Source organism: Dothidotthia symphoricarpi, assembly GCF_010015815.1.
Source record: "Dothidotthia symphoricarpi CBS 119687 unplaced genomic scaffold P153scaffold_12, whole genome shotgun sequence".
NCBI lineage: Eukaryota > Fungi > Ascomycota > Dothideomycetes > Pleosporales > Dothidotthiaceae > Dothidotthia > Dothidotthia symphoricarpi.
In genome coordinates, this window is record NW_022985019.1 from 56,146 (window position 1) to 72,719 (window position 16,574).

Here is a 16,574-nt window from a genome sequence, read left to right on the forward strand (position 1 = left end):
CTTTAACGTTAGAGATAGTAACTTACAGGTAATTATAAACTTTAATATTAGAAATAGTAATTTACAGTTAATTATAAACTTTAACGTTAGGGATAAACTTATAATTAATTATAAACTTTAACGTTAGAGATAGTAATTTATAGTTAGTTACAAACTTTAACGTTAGAAATAGACTTATAGTTAATTATAAACTTTAACGTTAGAGATAGTAACTTACAGATAATTATAAACTTTAATATTAGAAATAGTAACTTATAGTAGTTAATTATAAACTTTAACGTTTAGGATAGTAACTTATAGGTAATTGTAAACTAATATTAATATAGGACTTTAATATTAAAGTCCTATATTAATATCTACTCTAACTACTGTATATAGCCCTATTTTAAAATAATATAACTGTTATATTTTTAATCCTAATACACTTAGTTTTATTATTATACTTATTAACGCCCTTATACTTATTTTTACCTTAGTTATAGTATCTATTAATTTCTAAATTAATATTAACCTTCTTCTTTTACTTATTACTATTATTTCCTTAAATATATAAGAGATTACTATATAAAGTAGAAATATTTACGCCTAGGAGTTTATAAATAGGTATAGGTTTAAGTTACCTATTACTATTAGTACGTAAATATAATAAAGGTATATATTAAACTTATAACTAATTCTTACTAGTTACTATTACTAATTCTTTTACTATAAGCTTAGTAATAAAGGCTTACTACTCTTCTTTTATACCCTTACTCTTAAAAGATTAGCTATTTAACTTTACTAATTCTTTTTTATAGGTATTATATAAAATTTATTTAAAGGCACTACTAGTACTAAATAGGTATAGTTAGGTATAAGATTAAGGTTTAGTACTTATACTACTCTAGCCTACTTAAGTAACCTTTTATAGAACTTATTAATATTAGCGTATATTAACTTTCTAGTATAGATCTTTTTATTTCTTATAGACCTTATTAAGCTTAGCTTCTAACTACTTAGCTAGAGTTTATTAGTAAGATTATATAATAAATAACTATATTAACTTACTACTCTTTTAATTATTAAAGTAATCTTATACTAGCTTCTTAAGTTTTCTCTTAAAATACTTTACCTACTTATATTTACTTATAGCTATATATTAATCTATCTTTTTAAGTTACTAGTTAAGCTAATACTTTATTATATAATCTATAGCTTTAGTAGTAAGAAGTGCTTTTTCTTCTTTACTAAGTAGAGTAGTTTAGTTTTTCTAAGTAATAGTATAATTACTATTACTAAGATTACCTATAAATAGTTTTTTAAAATTTATTAGGTAACTTTTTTAAGTACTAGCTTAACTATATTATATAAGAATATTTTAGACTTTATACTCCTAATAATTAAACTCTTATATAAGTAAGTATTTACTATAATAAATAAATATATTTAATACCTTAGTTAGATTAAACTACTCTTAATACTTAAAACCTATTAAAGGGTTATTTTCTAGGGCTAGTAGTAGGCTTTCTAGGATATTATTAGGCTTTTTCTTAATAGTATTTATTATATATTATATAATTAAACTTTATAATAACGTAGTATAGGTATAGTTATTAAGTTAGAGTAGGTAGTAGGTTTTAAAAAGAAAACTTAAGGTAAAAGAGTATAGGTAGCCTATATATATATATTACCTACTTAGTGTAAATAGTAAATTTTTACTTACCTTTACTACTTATTATTCTTAAAACTTTAATAAGCTTATTCTACTATTATTATACTTCTAATAATACTTAATTATTATATACTTTAATTATATTATCTAAAGTTTACTCTACTATAATAGCTAAAATAAGAAAACCTAAGCTAAATACTACTACTACTAAGTAGTTAAAGAAAGATTTAGCTACTAAAGCTACGCAAAAAACTACTATAAGAAAAATAACTAGTAGAAAGTAGATACTAGTAAAGGAAAAGTGCTAATTTAAGTAAAGTAGTATATTATTATATTCTTTAATTATAGATAGATACTAATAATACTTAGCTATAGCCCTAAGAGATATTAAGAAGTATTAGAAGTCTACTAAGCTTTTTATTTATAAGTTACTATTTTCTTACCTTATTTATAAGATTACTAAAGCCTTACTAAGGAGTATAAGTATATACTCTTAAAAAACTATACTTAAAGCCCTTTAAGAGGTAACTAAGTTATTCCTTATTAGTTATTTTAAAGGTATAGTTAATTTCTTTCTATTACTACTAGTACTATACTTACTATAAAAAACTATAATATTAATACTATTTACGCTAAATAGGTTACTATTTAGTAAAAAGACTTAGTACTAGTAAGATATTACTATAGTAGGTTTAGTATAATAAAATTCTAGGTAAATAAATAGGTTTATATAATTAGCTTTTTTTATATAAGAATACTTAGATTTATAGTTTAAATAAAACCTTCTATAAGCTGTAATAAATAACTATAATAACTACTATCTCTAATCTAATACTTACTAAAATACTTACCTATATAATATAAAATTCTAATTACTAGAGATATTTTAGAGTAGATATAATATAACTTAACTCTTACCTAAGGTCTATATAACTCTAACCTAACCTTAACCTAATACTAGTGTTAAAATATTAGGTTAGAGTTAGGTTAGGATAGACTATATATTAAGTAAGGGTTAGGTAGAGGTTAGGTTATACTTATATAAGACCTAACTCCTACTTAACTCTAACCTATTTACTAGCGTAATTTTTACTACTAGCTAATATAGAATATATAACTAGTATTACCTTTTATTTCTTTTTCTTTAGCTTAAGCTAGTAGAAAAAGGTAGTTAATATATAGTTACTAGAAATACTTACTAGTAACTATATATTAACTATATTTACTTTTAGACTAGTTTTTTTACTAGTCCTTTAAGCCTACTAGTAGGTTAGAGTTAGTAGACAGGTAGTAATACTTAAAAATAAAAGAGTAATATTTTATTATATAGAAAGAAGTATATTATTAGCCTTTATATAAATACATAATTATTACTACTAACTAATACTAAATATATAACTAGTATTACTTTCTATCTTTCTTTCTTTAAGGCTTTATACTTATATTTAGTATTAGCTTAAAATTTTTTATTTTAATTTAGTATTAGCTTAAAACTTTCTATTTTTATTTTATATTAGCTTAAAACTTTCTAATTAAGATTAGCTTTATTTAACTATTTCTAAAAATAAAACAGTAAATAACTCTTTAAATTTAAAAAATATTATATTAAAACTTTTATAAAAGAGAGTATAGAATAAAATATATATAATAGTAGTAGTATAGTATTATAGATCTAAGTTCTAACTATAATATTATTACTATTAGACCTCTATTAATATTTTAATTTTTACTATATTTTACTAAATTTTAGAGGTATTTACAACCTAATAGAATATAATAATAAATAGGTACCCTTTACCTAACCTTAACCTAAGCTTTAACTACTTTTACTTAACTATAACCTTTAGCTTAAACTACTTTAACCTAACTCTAACCTAAAGTCTATATAACTCTAACTTAATTCTAACCTATTATTAAGTACTCTAAACCTATTTACTAGTGTAAACTTAACTTACTACTAACAACGTACTTCTTTTAGTACTCTATCGCGAATACTATTAGGCCGTCCTTGTTAAATACGCTGTAATGTCTGCCTTAACTGTGTAGCTGTACCGCACGCTAAGAATCTCCGTCGCTCTGGCCAGCTGCCGGCCCGTTATGTAGATTAGCACGATTGGCTTTTCTTGGAACTTGACTATGCGGTCTATGTACCGCTTTACTGCTTTCCTGTCGATGCCAGAGCGCGTGCCTGGCTTCATGAACCGCTCCCTTGTTACGGCGTCCCTGCCTACCCGGTCGAACAGCCAGCGCTCCCCGTCGACGGGCATGTGCGTGCGGTGATCCTGCAAAAAGTTCCACCCGAGCCGCTTGTTGGTCAGATTGTCGCGCAGCTGCCCCTACGGGATCTGGGGCACTTGCTCGGCTGTCTCGTTGCCGCAAAAAAACAGCTTTTCAGTCAGCAGCCGCCGGCTCTCCGTCCGCAGCCCGTGGATTATGCTGCGGAACTGCGGCATAGTAAAGTGCAAGCCCTTGTACAGCAACTCCTCGCGCCCTATTCACTCGACGTGACTGCGTGAATTGGTGTTGTAGTGCGCCTCCAGCCTGTACGTGCGCAAGTCCAGCATCCACTGCATTGACCTGTGACTACCTCGCACTATGAAGCGGTCCATTCTCATCTGCACGAACGATAAACAGCCCTTCAGCTGGCGCTGAGAAGGGCTGCAGCTGGTGCTGCTGTCGCTGCTGTACGCGCTGTCACTGTTAAAGCTGTCCTCTCCTCTATATTTTTATTCGGTCTATCGGGTTTAATATAGCAGAATCGGTTCGAACTACCAGCGTCCGTGGCTAGGCCGCGATCTTGACCTTCCATGTTTGTGTGCCACTGTACCTCAAGCGTCGGACCATACAAGTACTCAAATTTACTGTCAAAGTAAGCTGTACGCTTGATATCCAACTTTTGAGGCATTCCCTCCATTGATAACATATCTCCGTCGTTCTTGAGCTCGAAGTCCTTGATGTAGTAGTCTTCGTTTTTCCAGTCGCTTAGGACGGCAGACCGAAAATCGTTATCCCATCGCGCATGAATTTGACACAGCACTGGCAAACCTCCTTGTACGGGGTGCTGAGGAACTTGTACCGGTTAAAGTTGCCGACGTTGTCGTATAGAGAGCTGATCTTGCCGCCTTTGAGTCCTTTCTGCACCATACCGAATTGGTGGCCGTCTTGTGTGCAATCAGGCTCTGTTTTATCGTTGTATGTGTTGAGGCAGTACTGAACTTTGCTCAGGTTTGCAGTCCCGATGTTGGTTGTGAGATCCATACGGAAGAAATCATCCCTCGCAGCTCTTTTTGATCTAATGAATTGACCGAGTTTGCCACCAAGGGACCGATTCTCGGTATCTGACATACATCTGAGACTGTTTGGTGGACGGACCTGGGGATTTGGGTCGAAAGCCAGCTGTTGAACAAGCGCGGGCGGCCACTCGTCGCAATCCTGGTCACGAGCCAGTTTGTTGTTGAGATGCTAACTGAAAGGAAAATTATTGCAGACGCTCGCGCTAAGAGGCTTGTTTACTCTGCACCCAGATTCATGACGGTTCCTGTTGTCTTCTCCGCAGTTGCCGTTAGGTCCAAATTAACGTTAGTTCGTTTGCGTCGGCATTGTGTTTGTTCTGATAGGTCAGCTAGTAGGGAAATTGTTTTATGTATGGGCTTGGGGAGTCGAGAGAAAACGCACTAGGCAGCGGATGTGGAAGCAGGCGTTGTTGCAAGCACTCTCAGCGCCCTTGCAGTCTACTTGGAATATACCCAGGACTTGGGAGCACGTTTGTAGAACAATCTGTCTACTCGACCGGGGGCATAGTAATCGTCGATCTTTGGTACATCTTTAGCACCAAAAGCTCCTCCAAGGGTGAATGGCAGGATGAAGAAGAGCGACTTCATCATAAAGTGACAACAGGTTTTCTAGCAGTCGGTCTTTCCTAAGGAGTTTCTAATCCCAAAGATGGAAATTAAAGAGATGAACAAATAACTCTATTTGATTTGAGGTCTTTTACGAATGTAGGAATAATACAAACAGGCCGAGTTGTTATAATTTATAGACATGCTGCATTCTCTTCTTATTTATACCTTCTTCTTGAGGCACTATAACCCCATTCGAATGTGTGAGACCCAGCGTTCCATTAGCCATCCATAAACCTTCAACATCACAAAATTCAGCAGAGTAGGCTATCGTTTCAAGACGTATACTGCCGTTAGTATCTGCGCCGCAACTACGCAGTATGTAAGATAGGAACAGATTCCTACATTCTTACGCGGTACATTGGGCGCAAGCAAGAGGCGCAGAAGTAACTTCAGATCGTTCAAAGCTGGTTGTACATAGATTAAAGCGAAGTGGGCTCAGAAACCCAGTTTTTCGCCAGAGCGAAGCGCTTATCTAGCCAGTAGATGTTAGCCTTATCTCCCCTGCAGCGTTCAGCGAAAGGGTCAACCTTTACGCTCGCTTAGCACAGGTAGCCTTAATCTGAGTTCCTTGCTACAGTCTATTATTTGTAACCCAGCACACGATCGAGTGTGCGCCTAGCCAGCGCCAAAATACAACGAATAGGTCGCGCTTATTTTGCGAGAGTATGTTTACACTGGCTCACTTTGCGCGTGGTGTAAGTCTGTACACGGTCTAAAACGACAAGGATTGTATTGGCTGTGCCAAGATGGCGCAACGGGCGTTGCAATTCTATTTTCGGGGGGCGCTTACAACGTGGCTTAGGTGGGTTATGACGTTCTCTTCCATGACATCTGACCTTTTGTCTCAAGAGTCCTTTCAAAGGAAACTTGCCCAGTACATCAGCTCCTACACGCAGGCCGAACCTACTACGCAACAGGCACAACATCCTGACTCTAGAAAGAAGAAGTCTTGTGACTGTTGTTAAAAGTAATATGACTTCCGAACCTCCCTGGGCACTTTTCGTGCTCGACGAAAATATCGACACCGAGGTGAGTGCAGCTCAGAACACCATTATAAAAGCGACTAATGATGAGAAGTACCTCAACCGAAGTCTACAACTCGCCCATGAATGGGACAATGCATCATGGGACTTGTGGGTCGCGACCGACTCATATGAAGACATGCCTAAGGTGCCAGGCGAAAGAGGACCTCTACCAGAAGCCACAAAGCCACCACTTGAAGACTCGTTCAAATCACCGTGGATTGGCAAGACTGTTGAGGATTGTGCCAAATGGTTGCAGAATGCACCAAATAACAGCGCTGTACTAAGAGATTATTTTACTGCAATGGATCGGTATTCTAAGCAGGATGATACTGTCCTTACATGTCGTGTTTGGGTTGAAAATGACGAGGTTAAGGTTGACTATTACCCATTGCCAACTGCACATATACAGATGTACATGTGGACCAACCGTTGCACGAGATTCGACGAGGCAGGATATCATTATCAATCCCGAGTGAAGCGGGATGGAAAGCCGGATCGAAGTCAAGGAGGACCATTTGAGTAGGAACAATTAAATGTTTTTCTACTCTTCTGTCTAATGTCTATGTATACTAGAATTGAGGTATATTCGCAGAATTTGGGTTAGGGTTATGTAAGATCTCTTCGATAATTAACTTTTTTATTCGGTTATTGTCGCAACACCACAGTGCTCCCGAGCGCCCGCCAAGGGATCCCGGAGCTCGGAGTAACTGTTTTGCCGCTCTCTACATAGTATATATAGTTGCTCTACGATCAATTCTTCGTAGAGCAGTGATCCAAACAATAGATCACCTGAACCTACTATTTCCAGCTCTATTTTCCTCCACAGTTAACTTCTGACCAAATATCTGATTACGGATTTTGTGGTTCTGTTACTATGTCGTACTGTTTCTTTTGATGTCTTCTGCGTGACTTTTGCCTGCTATGAGTGATGTTTCAAGCTACGTGCTTGAAGATTCATAACTTTCATAAAAACGTTATAATCTTATAGATGTGGCTCATGTATGTATGCTCTGAGCTTGAAAGATGCCGACGAGCAGCCAGTGGACGGAATTTGACTTGCTATGAAATTTGCAATCGACGAGTACTTGGAGACAGTAAATCACAAACTCAACTACAAGCCACCTGTACCACACTTTGGTTTCTTTATGCGCAATACCCTGGTCACGCAATTCCCAGCTATGCGTGTCAATGTCGATCCACCGCAGGACGTCAACAGTGCGCCGTTGATACTACGACACGATATCATTGGGAACGACATGCTTCTTGGCTTTCTTGGCGATTTACCTGAGCCAAATGGTGTCCTAAAAGCTTTGACGATTACTTTGCTGCCTCATCAGCAATTCTTATCTGCTGGAGTGCATGCCAATGCCTCTGATATTGTTATGAACTACAAGTAGACGTATAGAGAAAAGGGACATGATGATGATAAGGGCCGCAACAAACCGATTACGTCCGAGATCAAGTGGGAGAAGCAGCAGCCCCCCGGATCACAGACCTGCAGTGTATGTATGGGAGACGCACGGAAGCCTTGATAATGTCCGACTTCTTTTGGCAGAGAATCTGGCTGCTGACTTACAATCCAGTCTAGACCGTGCTTTGAACACAAATGCGAACAAGAAAAGTTTCGATGAAAAGGCGACTCCAGTGATGATGGCAATACAGCTCAATGCGCCAGCTTGGCAACTGGCTATGAATGTACCTGGAATCGAACCGGTTAGTCATCTGCCCACTCTCCCCGGCTCGATCATGCCACTGTCGACGTCCGAGATCACGCCGTGGCCAGATAAAATCGCCATACCAAACAGCCCTGATTTGGGCTATGTACGGTGCAGGCTGGAATCATCCTATGACTTCGCCTCAATACAAGCCGCTACTCCCCTATGAGCTTTTCATGGAATCAGAAATTGAGGAGCAGAAACGTAGAATTGCCGCTACGGATCATAGAGCACGGCAGCATCCGCAGCCTCAACCACCATTCGCGGACTCGCAACGCAAATATCAGCGGGCTTTATCAGCAGTATCGTTATAGCTGTCTGACATGTCTTTCCTGTCCGTAGATAGTAATGACGACGTTGATGTCCTCAATGACGTCCCCACCTTCCAATAAACCGTCTGACCTGCACGGAAGCTGCAAACGACTGATATACCTGTCATGCCTGGTAACCAAGATCTCGTCTTTAGCATCATCTACAAAGGTTTTGGCAACGGCTTTCATCTTGTACGCATCGAGATCCATATCCTCATTCAAGGCACTGAGAAACATGAGCGGCTAATGGAGAAATATAACGCCAACTCTGTGACCATGGTCTCTAACCTCCGTTTCAACGCCCACACCACGAATTCGAGTAAGGGAGCCTAATGCTGATAATCATTCCGGGGCCGGTTGAAGGGTATGTCTGGGTCAATAAGATGAAACAGATTGCTACAGATATTAGTGTGGTATTTAACGGGGTCACGGTAAGGTAGGTGCACAAGGATAAGAATATAACTACGTCGGTAACATCGTTTTACATCGATTCTGGGACCATTCCGATTCCGTGTTCTGTTACATTGAAGCCAGGGACCCAATTGAGGAGGAGGAGTTTATGAAGTTAGGGAATGGGGGCGGCTTAGAGTATTGTTATTTTTAGTTTGTTTGCATTTGAATCGGTGTTGTATAAAAGCTGCGTTGAAACACGGGGGTTACAGCAAAGCATATACTAATCTCGGTATAGTTCTGCTGGCTCCATGTTCAACGACATGTCGTTAACAGCAATCTTGACTCTACTCTTAGTTGTCTCAGCCTACCTTTCTTTCGCTGTTGCAGATAATCCTATATCTAACGGTTGAGTATTCCATTCATTGCTTAGCAGGCTCCTGACATGCTTTCCTGCCTTTTTACCTTCCAAACCCAGGACCAGAAGCAGACCTTGATTCATACAGTCAGCGGGTGCCAGTCTGCAATCGAAAATTAATATCAAATAAATCTCGAGGTGATTCAATGGCGGCTACCTTTCATACTCCGCTTGTCTCACTCTTCTTCGCGCTCCCTTCCTGAAAAGCATCTTTCGTTTCGACGGCGTTATTGATGCAATTCCCAAGCTGTAGAGAATGTGATTTTCTCCAACTTTGCCCACCTATAGCCCCTATAGTTGGGCAGTAACGAACAGAAGACACTCAAGAATGACATTGCGTGTAACAAACCTCTCCATTAAACGAGTCACTCACGATTCAGTGATACACAGTAGGGTGTTACTGTCTAGCGGTAATGGTTTCTTTCTGATGTGATCCGTGGTATGGAAACATTGTTGTACTAATCAACTACCTGCGATCCGTCGTTTTCTACCATCCCGAATCTGGGAGCTGGTATTTGGGATTGCTGCTCGTCACTTCGGACTCCTTCCATAGGTGCAGCTCTTTCACATCTTTGTTCTCTTCATCCAGTTTCGCTAGAAACCTTGCACCTTCCACATCATTTTTCAAGTCTGCGCGCGTCTCCCTCTCTGTCTGATCTATGAAGCCCTGTACACGAGCAAGGGAATGCTGGACGAGTTTACGCTCCCATGGTTGCCAGTACCGATTGGTTTTATCGCTGTAGCCTTCCGCGGGAATAACAAACTCGGGAATCGAGACGAGATCCTGTTCGCTCTTGGACGGCGCCGCAGTTCCGCGTATGTACGACCATCCACGCTTGATGATACCTGGCTGCGCTGGCTCATATATCTTGATCCAATCGTTCCCTTTGCCTGGACCGCGGGATGTGCGTGTAAATCCCTCCAACGCTTTGGGCATGTCTTGGGATTTCTCCCATGCATGATGCACCACAGGATGCATGTACTCGTTCGTCTGTTGGTGCGTATGCTCATGGCTGTCCTTATGCTCAGGTTTGTCCTTATGCTCAAGGTTGTTCTTATGCTCAGGGTCGTCCTTATGCTCAGGGTTGTCGTCAACTTTATTCAGGAAATAGTGCCCCGGAGTGCGTGTCGCAGATCCAATAACCTTGTTGTAGGCCTCTTCGGCATAACTGTCGACGACAGGGCCGATACCCCAGCCGCCATAAGCCTGACCTTTAGCATCTTTTGCTTTCAACGACTTTTCCGTAAGTTTGTTCAATGCGTTCTGATAGTCCGAGACGATATTTGGATCGACTTGGAATCGAAGGAAAGGATAGCAGCGATCGACCATCCAGAAGAAAGTTGTAATACTCATGACTTCCAGATCGCCTTTACTATCTGGTTTCAGTCCGTCGCCGCTGCCGCCACCAACGTTGATGTGTACGCCTGGAAACCAGCATTGAATGAGGTTGGTCTTGCTGCCGGGTGGAAGCGACCACAACGTCGGGCTGAAGGGCTGGCGGTGCTCCTCAAGCGCCAGAGCATGGAACGCGTTCTCAATCTCTGCCTCAGGTAAGCATTTCGTCACGTCCAGATGTTACAGACACTTACGGCGATGGATATTTGTGTTGTGGAAACCGTATGGTTTGTTCCTGGCAGAGACATCTACCCACATGTTGTCGGGATATCCCAGGCTTCCCACCGTATCCCACACTCCAACGACCTTGATGGTAACGTTTTTCTCTGCCTTGGAAAGCCAGTCGAAGCCTGCGCCCTTGGAGAATTGTTTGTCGTGATCCTTGACTTTGATAGTGTACTGCTCTGGCTTTCCAGTCCATTCCTGGCCCCACAAACTCTCGTCCATTGGTTTCGTAGGGTCACAGGATTTGTAATTGGCATACATTTCCCAGAATTGAGCCATGGCACTGGGTGTGCAGATACCGGCGCGGCACACCAACCCGGCACACGCACGTACAGTGTATGCGCCACGAGAGAAGCCAAAGAAGAAGAGTTCATCGCCAGGGGTGTAGTTGTTAACAATGAAATTGTATGCTTCGCACACGTTCTCATCAAGACCCTCTCCGAAACCACCTGCCGAAACATCAGTACTAAAGCTGTCGCTATCGTGCTCTGCAAGCCTTACCGGCCCATTTCTGGTCCAGCCACCCCATTCCAGTGCCGACACCAGCATCGTAGTATACGATTTGAGGTGCTGTTAATTCGTTCTCATCAATGTACCAATTCCCGATAGATCGACTGATTTTTGCCACATTGGAGGGTACGTTGTGATGGCCATGAGCGGAGGATTGCCACGTGCCATCGCAACAAATTACGATGCGCTTCTTCGGCCTCAAGGTTGGATAGAACGACATAATGGCTCGAGTTTAGGAGAACTCAGCAAAGATAGGAAGAATGTGGTTCAGTATGCCACTCGGGAGTGCGAGCGTCTCGGCTAGCTTTGTAGTCTCGTCCTCGATCGTAGGATATCAAAGTGGATTCATGGTATGCAGGAGGAATAAGCCATTCGGGCCCTCCGAACAGACAGCAGATCCATCGTTACCCCTTTGGGACAAATTCTACACGACGCGTGGCTTGACAAAGACTCGAAGTTCAGCTCAAGCACTCAAAAAAGCAAGTGTGTATGCTGCCCCGCAGTAGTCGTTCCTAATTCGGGTTCTAGAACGCGGGCCGTCAAGACACAGCTGAAATGGCGTGCCGATGCCAGCTGAGCCAGCTGAGCCAGCTGAGCTAAAATCTCTAGATGTGCAGGAACGTCCACATCCCTCCAATCAGATAACTACGCTAGTAGCTGTGTGGGGCTTGTATCGTCCATATCGGGATAGTGGTTTGAGGACGGAGATAAGCCTCAAGGGTCAAACATGAACATCAGTACCTGCCAGGTTTGTCATTTGATATCTATCCTAGGAATGTCTTAGATGTTTACAAAAGGCTGTCTTGAGAACCCTTACCATGTTAGATTACAGTTCTCTGTAAAGATTGAAAGAAGGATTGACTACTTATCGATACCATTAACAACTGTGGTGAATGAAAGGTCCCCATACTGACGATGACCTCGTTATGTGCTTTGGCTTGGATCACGAGACCAGTCCTCTGATTGATGTAGCTAACACCAAGTGCACGAGGTTGGGTTGTCATATTCGCAGCATCACTTTGATGCGCTGCTCATTACAATGCCCGTCACAGGAGCGTCGTGCAAGACCCTGACATTGGTCAGCGTATGTCTATCAGTATAGTTTGGTTTATCCAATTTCGAATATCAATGTAACAAGATTGGGATGTGTTGGCCTGATCCTGAGATATAGATTCACTGAGAAATAGATTGACAATCGCAAGATCTCTGAGTAATCACCGGACCAAATATGATAACATTCTGAATTGTAACGCAGTGCCTTCAGCATGACTGTAGAATGCCGTTTTGGGGCGGCGCTCAGGCATTCACGAAATTTGAGATGAATGGGCAATACGTCCGTTGTTGGTCAGAATGATATGGCTCCTTACAAACCCGAGGTTTTTGCTGCGGTTGCTGTCTTCCGGTTGATATTACAAGTGCTCTTGTGCTTGCTCCCCCTTTATAGTCCCATCACTCGAGGATGATATTGTCAGTCTGCCCGTTCAGGCGACATGCTCGAATGTTGAGACATCGTTGGATCTACCACTTTGTTCTTCATGCTTGTCCTCGTTTCTTTCAGACTGGAACGTTCCAACTCTTCTATTCTAGATCATATTTGCGAGACACGTTTTGAGTTCTTACTGCATCACAATCACACCACAAAGTTTGAGAAACGGACTCAGATTTGGTTCCGAGACATAATGATTCGGTGTTGAAGCCGATGTGTTCGGTATTGTCGCCGATCCATTCCCTGTCGAGGCCAGCTTTTGGAGAGATCGGTAAGCAACTACCTCAGATCCCCGCACTTCCAAACCATATCAGGCTTGTGCCCATCTCCGTCAGTTCGCCAAGAAGTTCAACCCCATGGGGATTGCGAGGATGTGTGAAGCTTCCCCGCAAGAACGACTCGTAATCTGATGGTATGCAGGACCATGAAGGTATGCAGATGACTCGCACTGAGGAAGCGAGATAAGCTGGAAGCATATAATCATCAATGACAGCGTCCGCAATTTCGGAAATGGTCAAGTCTCTTGCTCATCCACGCCAGTATCACCGCCAGGTGATCACATCAACAGAATGGCCCGAGAATATCCTTCAGACCACAAATCCATCGACAATACCTCGATCGAGAAGTTTGAGGTAGTGCCCGACAGCGGAATAGAACTCCCGGAGATCCTTCAACACTACTCATCCGAAGAACTACGTGCCCTCGAAAAGAAACTTGTGCGAAGGATTGACCTCCGCTCTCTCCCGATTCTAGCCATCCTTTTTCTCCTCAACATTCTCGACCGCAATGCGATCGCCAACGCACGCCTCGGGGGCCTAGAAGCCACACTCGGTATCAGCGATGTCCAATACCAGACCGCTGTGATGGTGCTTTGGGCGGGATACATCAGCATGATGGTACCATCGAATATGGTGTTGTCAATTATCAAGCCACGCATATATTTGCCGACTGTCGTCATCGTCTGGGGTATCGTATCTGGCGCAACTGGTTTTGTTCAGAACTTCAACGGGCTAGTCGCGCTCCGATTCATGGTTGGTGTGACAGAGGCTCCATACTTTCCAGGCTGCATTTTCTTCCTGAGTTGCTGGTACAAACGTAGCGAGCTACCCGCCCGGATAGCAACTTTCTACTCCGGTTATACGCTCTCCTCCGCTTTCGGCGGACTCATTGCTGCTGGGGTGGTTGACGGCATGGAAGGCCTGGGCGGCTACGAATCCTGGCGGTGGATATTTATTCTTGAAGGAATTCTCACTATTGTTCTCGCATTCTTGGGCTATGTGCTCCTGCCGAACTACCCGTCCAACACGACCTGGCTGTCGCCCGAAGAGCGCGCATTGGCACAGTGGCGACTCAACACTGAAGTCGATGGCGAGAACGATGAAGTGAACGAGAGTGTGTTTGTGGGACTGAAACAAGCATTCGCGGATAGGAAGGTCTATCTCTTGATCTTCATCCAAACGACAGCGACGATGAGTATGAGCTTCACCTACTTCTTCCCGTCGATCGTCAAAACACTTGGGTTTCCGCGCGTAGAAACACTATTACTTACGGCCCCGCCATATTTTCTCGCCTTCTTATTCTCCATCGCAAATTCCTGGCACTCTGGCCGCACAAACGAACGTTGCTTCCACATTGTCATCGCGTGTGTTATCTCCGCTTGCGGTCAGATCACGTCCATGTCAACCCACAATACTGGCGCTCGATACTTCGCTATGTTTCTGCAAGCCATGGGGTCCTTCTCCGCGTTTCAAATCATCCTTAGTTGGGTGAGCGCCACAATCCCCCGACCGAAAGCAAAAAGGGCTGTCACTTTGGCTTTGTGTACTGCTGTTGCGAATGCGACCAACATCAGTTCGGCTTATCTGTATCCCTCATGGGATGCCCCACTGTACCGTATGGGGTGTATTGTATTGACGGTAGCGTTAGTGTGCTGTGCATCAGGATCTTTGGCGCTGCGGTTTTGGCTCAGGAGATTGAACAGGAGAGCAGATCAGGCTACTGGGTTGGAAGGTATCGAGAATGGAACAGGAAACATGTTCCGGTATATATTGTGACGCAAGAGCGCTAGCTCAATACAAACCGCCACTGAATCATCGTTGCACTTGTTGATGGAACCTGAGTTGTTGGCGGACGTAACCATTCTCAGTACCATGGACGAAGCTGTGAGGTGATGGAACGACATGCGGCTGTAGCCTGATCGTCGTAGCAGTGCACGAGATATTGGTCGCTTATATTCAACTCGATGAGATTTGGACAATCCTTTAGGGATTGAACATGACCGAGATATCTGCAGCACCTCGTTGTTCGGCCTGTTGCCTCAGACACACTATCCTACAATATCTCGGCAACCCTCACATCGGGCCAGGCTTAATCATTCGGCGGCTCACAGCACGATGATGTACCCATGCCCCTAGCCTCTGCATCTAATTCCACTTGAGAGTCAATCTCGTCTTAGTGTGTCGATCTAAAGCCGTTCCATGTGATTCATGGTGCTGCGACAATTGTGCGTACTCCCACGCCCAATGCTAAGCACAAATACGGGAATGACCATCAGACAGATTGGAGGAATGACCCGCGTCATATGTCTACCCATCGTATGGCCAACGTGACGGAGGTGGGGTCGGTGCGAGCAGGGTATCGCAAGCTTAATAGCTTGAGCTAGGACATGATGACCAAAAATCTATTCATGCTCATAACACGAGGCGACTGTGATACGTCAGTTTCAACTCGCCGCGATATACGTGAAGGGTGTCAAGTGAAGACGCAAATCAGAATAGTATTTTCTCAACAGTAGTTTTCAGACAGGGATAACTGAATGAATGACATTCGACATCATATTGCAAACAAAGGAAACGGACGTGGAGGGAACTTACAGTATCGTATGAAGCGACGGCCATACTTGAGGATTCCGGTCTCAGCCGTCGCGTAGCTTTGTAGTGTGGAAGGCCATCATCAACTCAATATCAACCTGTATCGCCGTGTCAAACGAGATTGTGTGGTGATGGAAATGACCAAGAAGAAAAAAGTCGCGATGTGCAGACGCGAAAACTTAGCGCGTAAAGCTTGGCGAGGCCCAAGCTTCCCAACCTCCTTGATTCACTCGGTATCTCTGATGTGACCTTGTCATTCGAAGTTCCTTTGATCAAGCTAACTACGAGCAACATCGCCCTTGCTGCCAGCAACGACCGTATATGGCATTGGCCCTCTCTATTCTTCAGAAGTGGGCTAACTAATTCGACATGGCCCAACGCCAAATACGAAATGTCTTCCCCTTTCAGGATCTCGTGGGGAGAACGTTACGCGGCAGATAGTACAGGCATTTCCTTGCGAGACACATCCTAGCCATACAGATCAAGCGCATCTTGCAAGTACGTGGGGCAGCTGCTTATGTTGCTTTGCAAAGGATGCAATTCGACGTTATCGCAACCCAGAGGATTGCCAAACGCAGGAGCCAGATCTGCAGTTACTCCTGGCTAGGTATTCAAGGTCAATATCGGCGAGGCATTTCGCCACAACACCCTCTTTCTTGCTGATTGTCCTCGTCA

At 42.5% G+C, this 16,574-nt stretch overlaps 7 protein-coding genes across 7 annotated transcripts in view; 3 read left to right on the forward strand and 4 right to left on the reverse strand.

The window, feature by feature from the left end:
- Window positions 1–3,918, reverse strand: part of P153DRAFT_386384 (uncharacterized protein) — a gene marked incomplete at both ends in the record, with an annotated part of 8,260 nt that extends 4,342 nt beyond the window's left edge. The window contains one exon of the mRNA XM_033670525.1: window positions 3,671–3,918. Within this exon, the coding sequence (XP_033522646.1) occupies window positions 3,671–3,918 (248 nt within the window). The remainder of the gene's footprint in view (window positions 1–3,670) is intronic.
- A 686-nt stretch (window positions 3,919–4,604) lies between these two features.
- On the reverse strand, window positions 4,605–5,532 carry P153DRAFT_397355 (uncharacterized protein; the record flags this gene model as incomplete). The annotated part of the gene is made up of 2 exons (XM_033671556.1): window positions 4,605–5,083; window positions 5,398–5,532. 2 exons carry the CDS (start codon window positions 5,530–5,532, stop codon window positions 4,634–4,636), a joined length of 585 nt encoding a protein of 194 aa, XP_033522647.1. The 3' UTR covers window positions 4,605–4,633.
- A 919-nt stretch (window positions 5,533–6,451) lies between these two features.
- On the forward strand, window positions 6,452–7,357 carry P153DRAFT_431952 (uncharacterized protein). The gene is made up of 2 exons (XM_033672939.1): window positions 6,452–6,582; window positions 6,631–7,357. Exons 1-2 carry the CDS (start codon window positions 6,526–6,528, stop codon window positions 7,099–7,101), a joined length of 528 nt encoding a protein of 175 aa, XP_033522648.1. The 5' UTR covers window positions 6,452–6,525; the 3' UTR covers window positions 7,102–7,357.
- Window positions 7,358–7,639: 282 nt separating this feature from the next.
- P153DRAFT_397357 (uncharacterized protein) lies at window positions 7,640–8,522 on the forward strand (the record flags this gene model as incomplete). Its single annotated transcript, XM_033671557.1, has 2 exons — window positions 7,640–7,971; window positions 8,162–8,522. The coding sequence occupies 2 exons, from the start codon at window positions 7,640–7,642 to the stop codon at window positions 8,460–8,462; spliced, it is 633 nt and encodes a 210-aa protein (XP_033522649.1). The 3' UTR covers window positions 8,463–8,522.
- A 1,281-nt stretch (window positions 8,523–9,803) lies between these two features.
- P153DRAFT_341764 (uncharacterized protein) lies at window positions 9,804–11,945 on the reverse strand. Its single transcript, XM_033665937.1, has 3 exons — window positions 11,535–11,945; window positions 11,003–11,482; window positions 9,804–10,954 (listed from the first exon to the last, which is right to left on the reverse strand). The coding sequence occupies exons 1-3, from the start codon at window positions 11,761–11,763 to the stop codon at window positions 9,900–9,902; spliced, it is 1,764 nt and encodes a 587-aa protein (XP_033522650.1). The 5' UTR covers window positions 11,764–11,945; the 3' UTR covers window positions 9,804–9,899.
- Window positions 11,946–12,256: 311 nt separating this feature from the next.
- On the reverse strand, window positions 12,257–12,633 carry P153DRAFT_34058 (uncharacterized protein). Its single transcript, XM_033665881.1, has 2 exons — window positions 12,361–12,633; window positions 12,257–12,284 (listed from the first exon to the last, which is right to left on the reverse strand). Exon 1 carries the CDS (start codon window positions 12,545–12,547, stop codon window positions 12,365–12,367), a length of 183 nt encoding a protein of 60 aa, XP_033522651.1. The 5' UTR covers window positions 12,548–12,633; the 3' UTR covers window positions 12,257–12,284; window positions 12,361–12,364.
- A 673-nt stretch (window positions 12,634–13,306) lies between these two features.
- Window positions 13,307–15,463, forward strand: P153DRAFT_33979 (retrograde regulation protein 2). Its single transcript, XM_033665840.1, has one exon. It carries the CDS (start codon window positions 13,599–13,601, stop codon window positions 15,081–15,083), a length of 1,485 nt encoding a protein of 494 aa, XP_033522652.1. The 5' UTR covers window positions 13,307–13,598; the 3' UTR covers window positions 15,084–15,463.
- The last annotated feature ends 1,111 nt before the right edge of the window (window positions 15,464–16,574 follow it).

Coding starts and splice junctions, on each gene's coding strand:
- P153DRAFT_431952 (XM_033672939.1), top strand. CDS start 6,526: ATGACTTCCGAACCTCCCTGGGCACTTTTCGTGCTCGACGAAAATATC. Junction 6,583..6,630: donor ACGAAAATATCGACACCGAG/GTGAGTGCAGCT, acceptor AATGATGAGAAG/TACCTCAACCGAAGTCTACA.
- P153DRAFT_33979 (XM_033665840.1), top strand. CDS start 13,599: ATGGCCCGAGAATATCCTTCAGACCACAAATCCATCGACAATACCTCG.
- P153DRAFT_34058 (XM_033665881.1), bottom strand. CDS start 12,547: ATGACAACCCAACCTCGTGCACTTGGTGTTAGCTACATCAATCAGAGG.
- P153DRAFT_341764 (XM_033665937.1), bottom strand. CDS start 11,763: ATGTCGTTCTATCCAACCTTGAGGCCGAAGAAGCGCATCGTAATTTGT. Junction 11,483..11,534: donor GCTGGACCAGAAATGGGCCG/GTAAGGCTTGCA, acceptor ATGTTTCGGCAG/GTGGTTTCGGAGAGGGTCTT. Junction 10,955..11,002: donor CAACACAAATATCCATCGCC/GTAAGTGTCTGT, acceptor TACCTGAGGCAG/AGATTGAGAACGCGTTCCAT.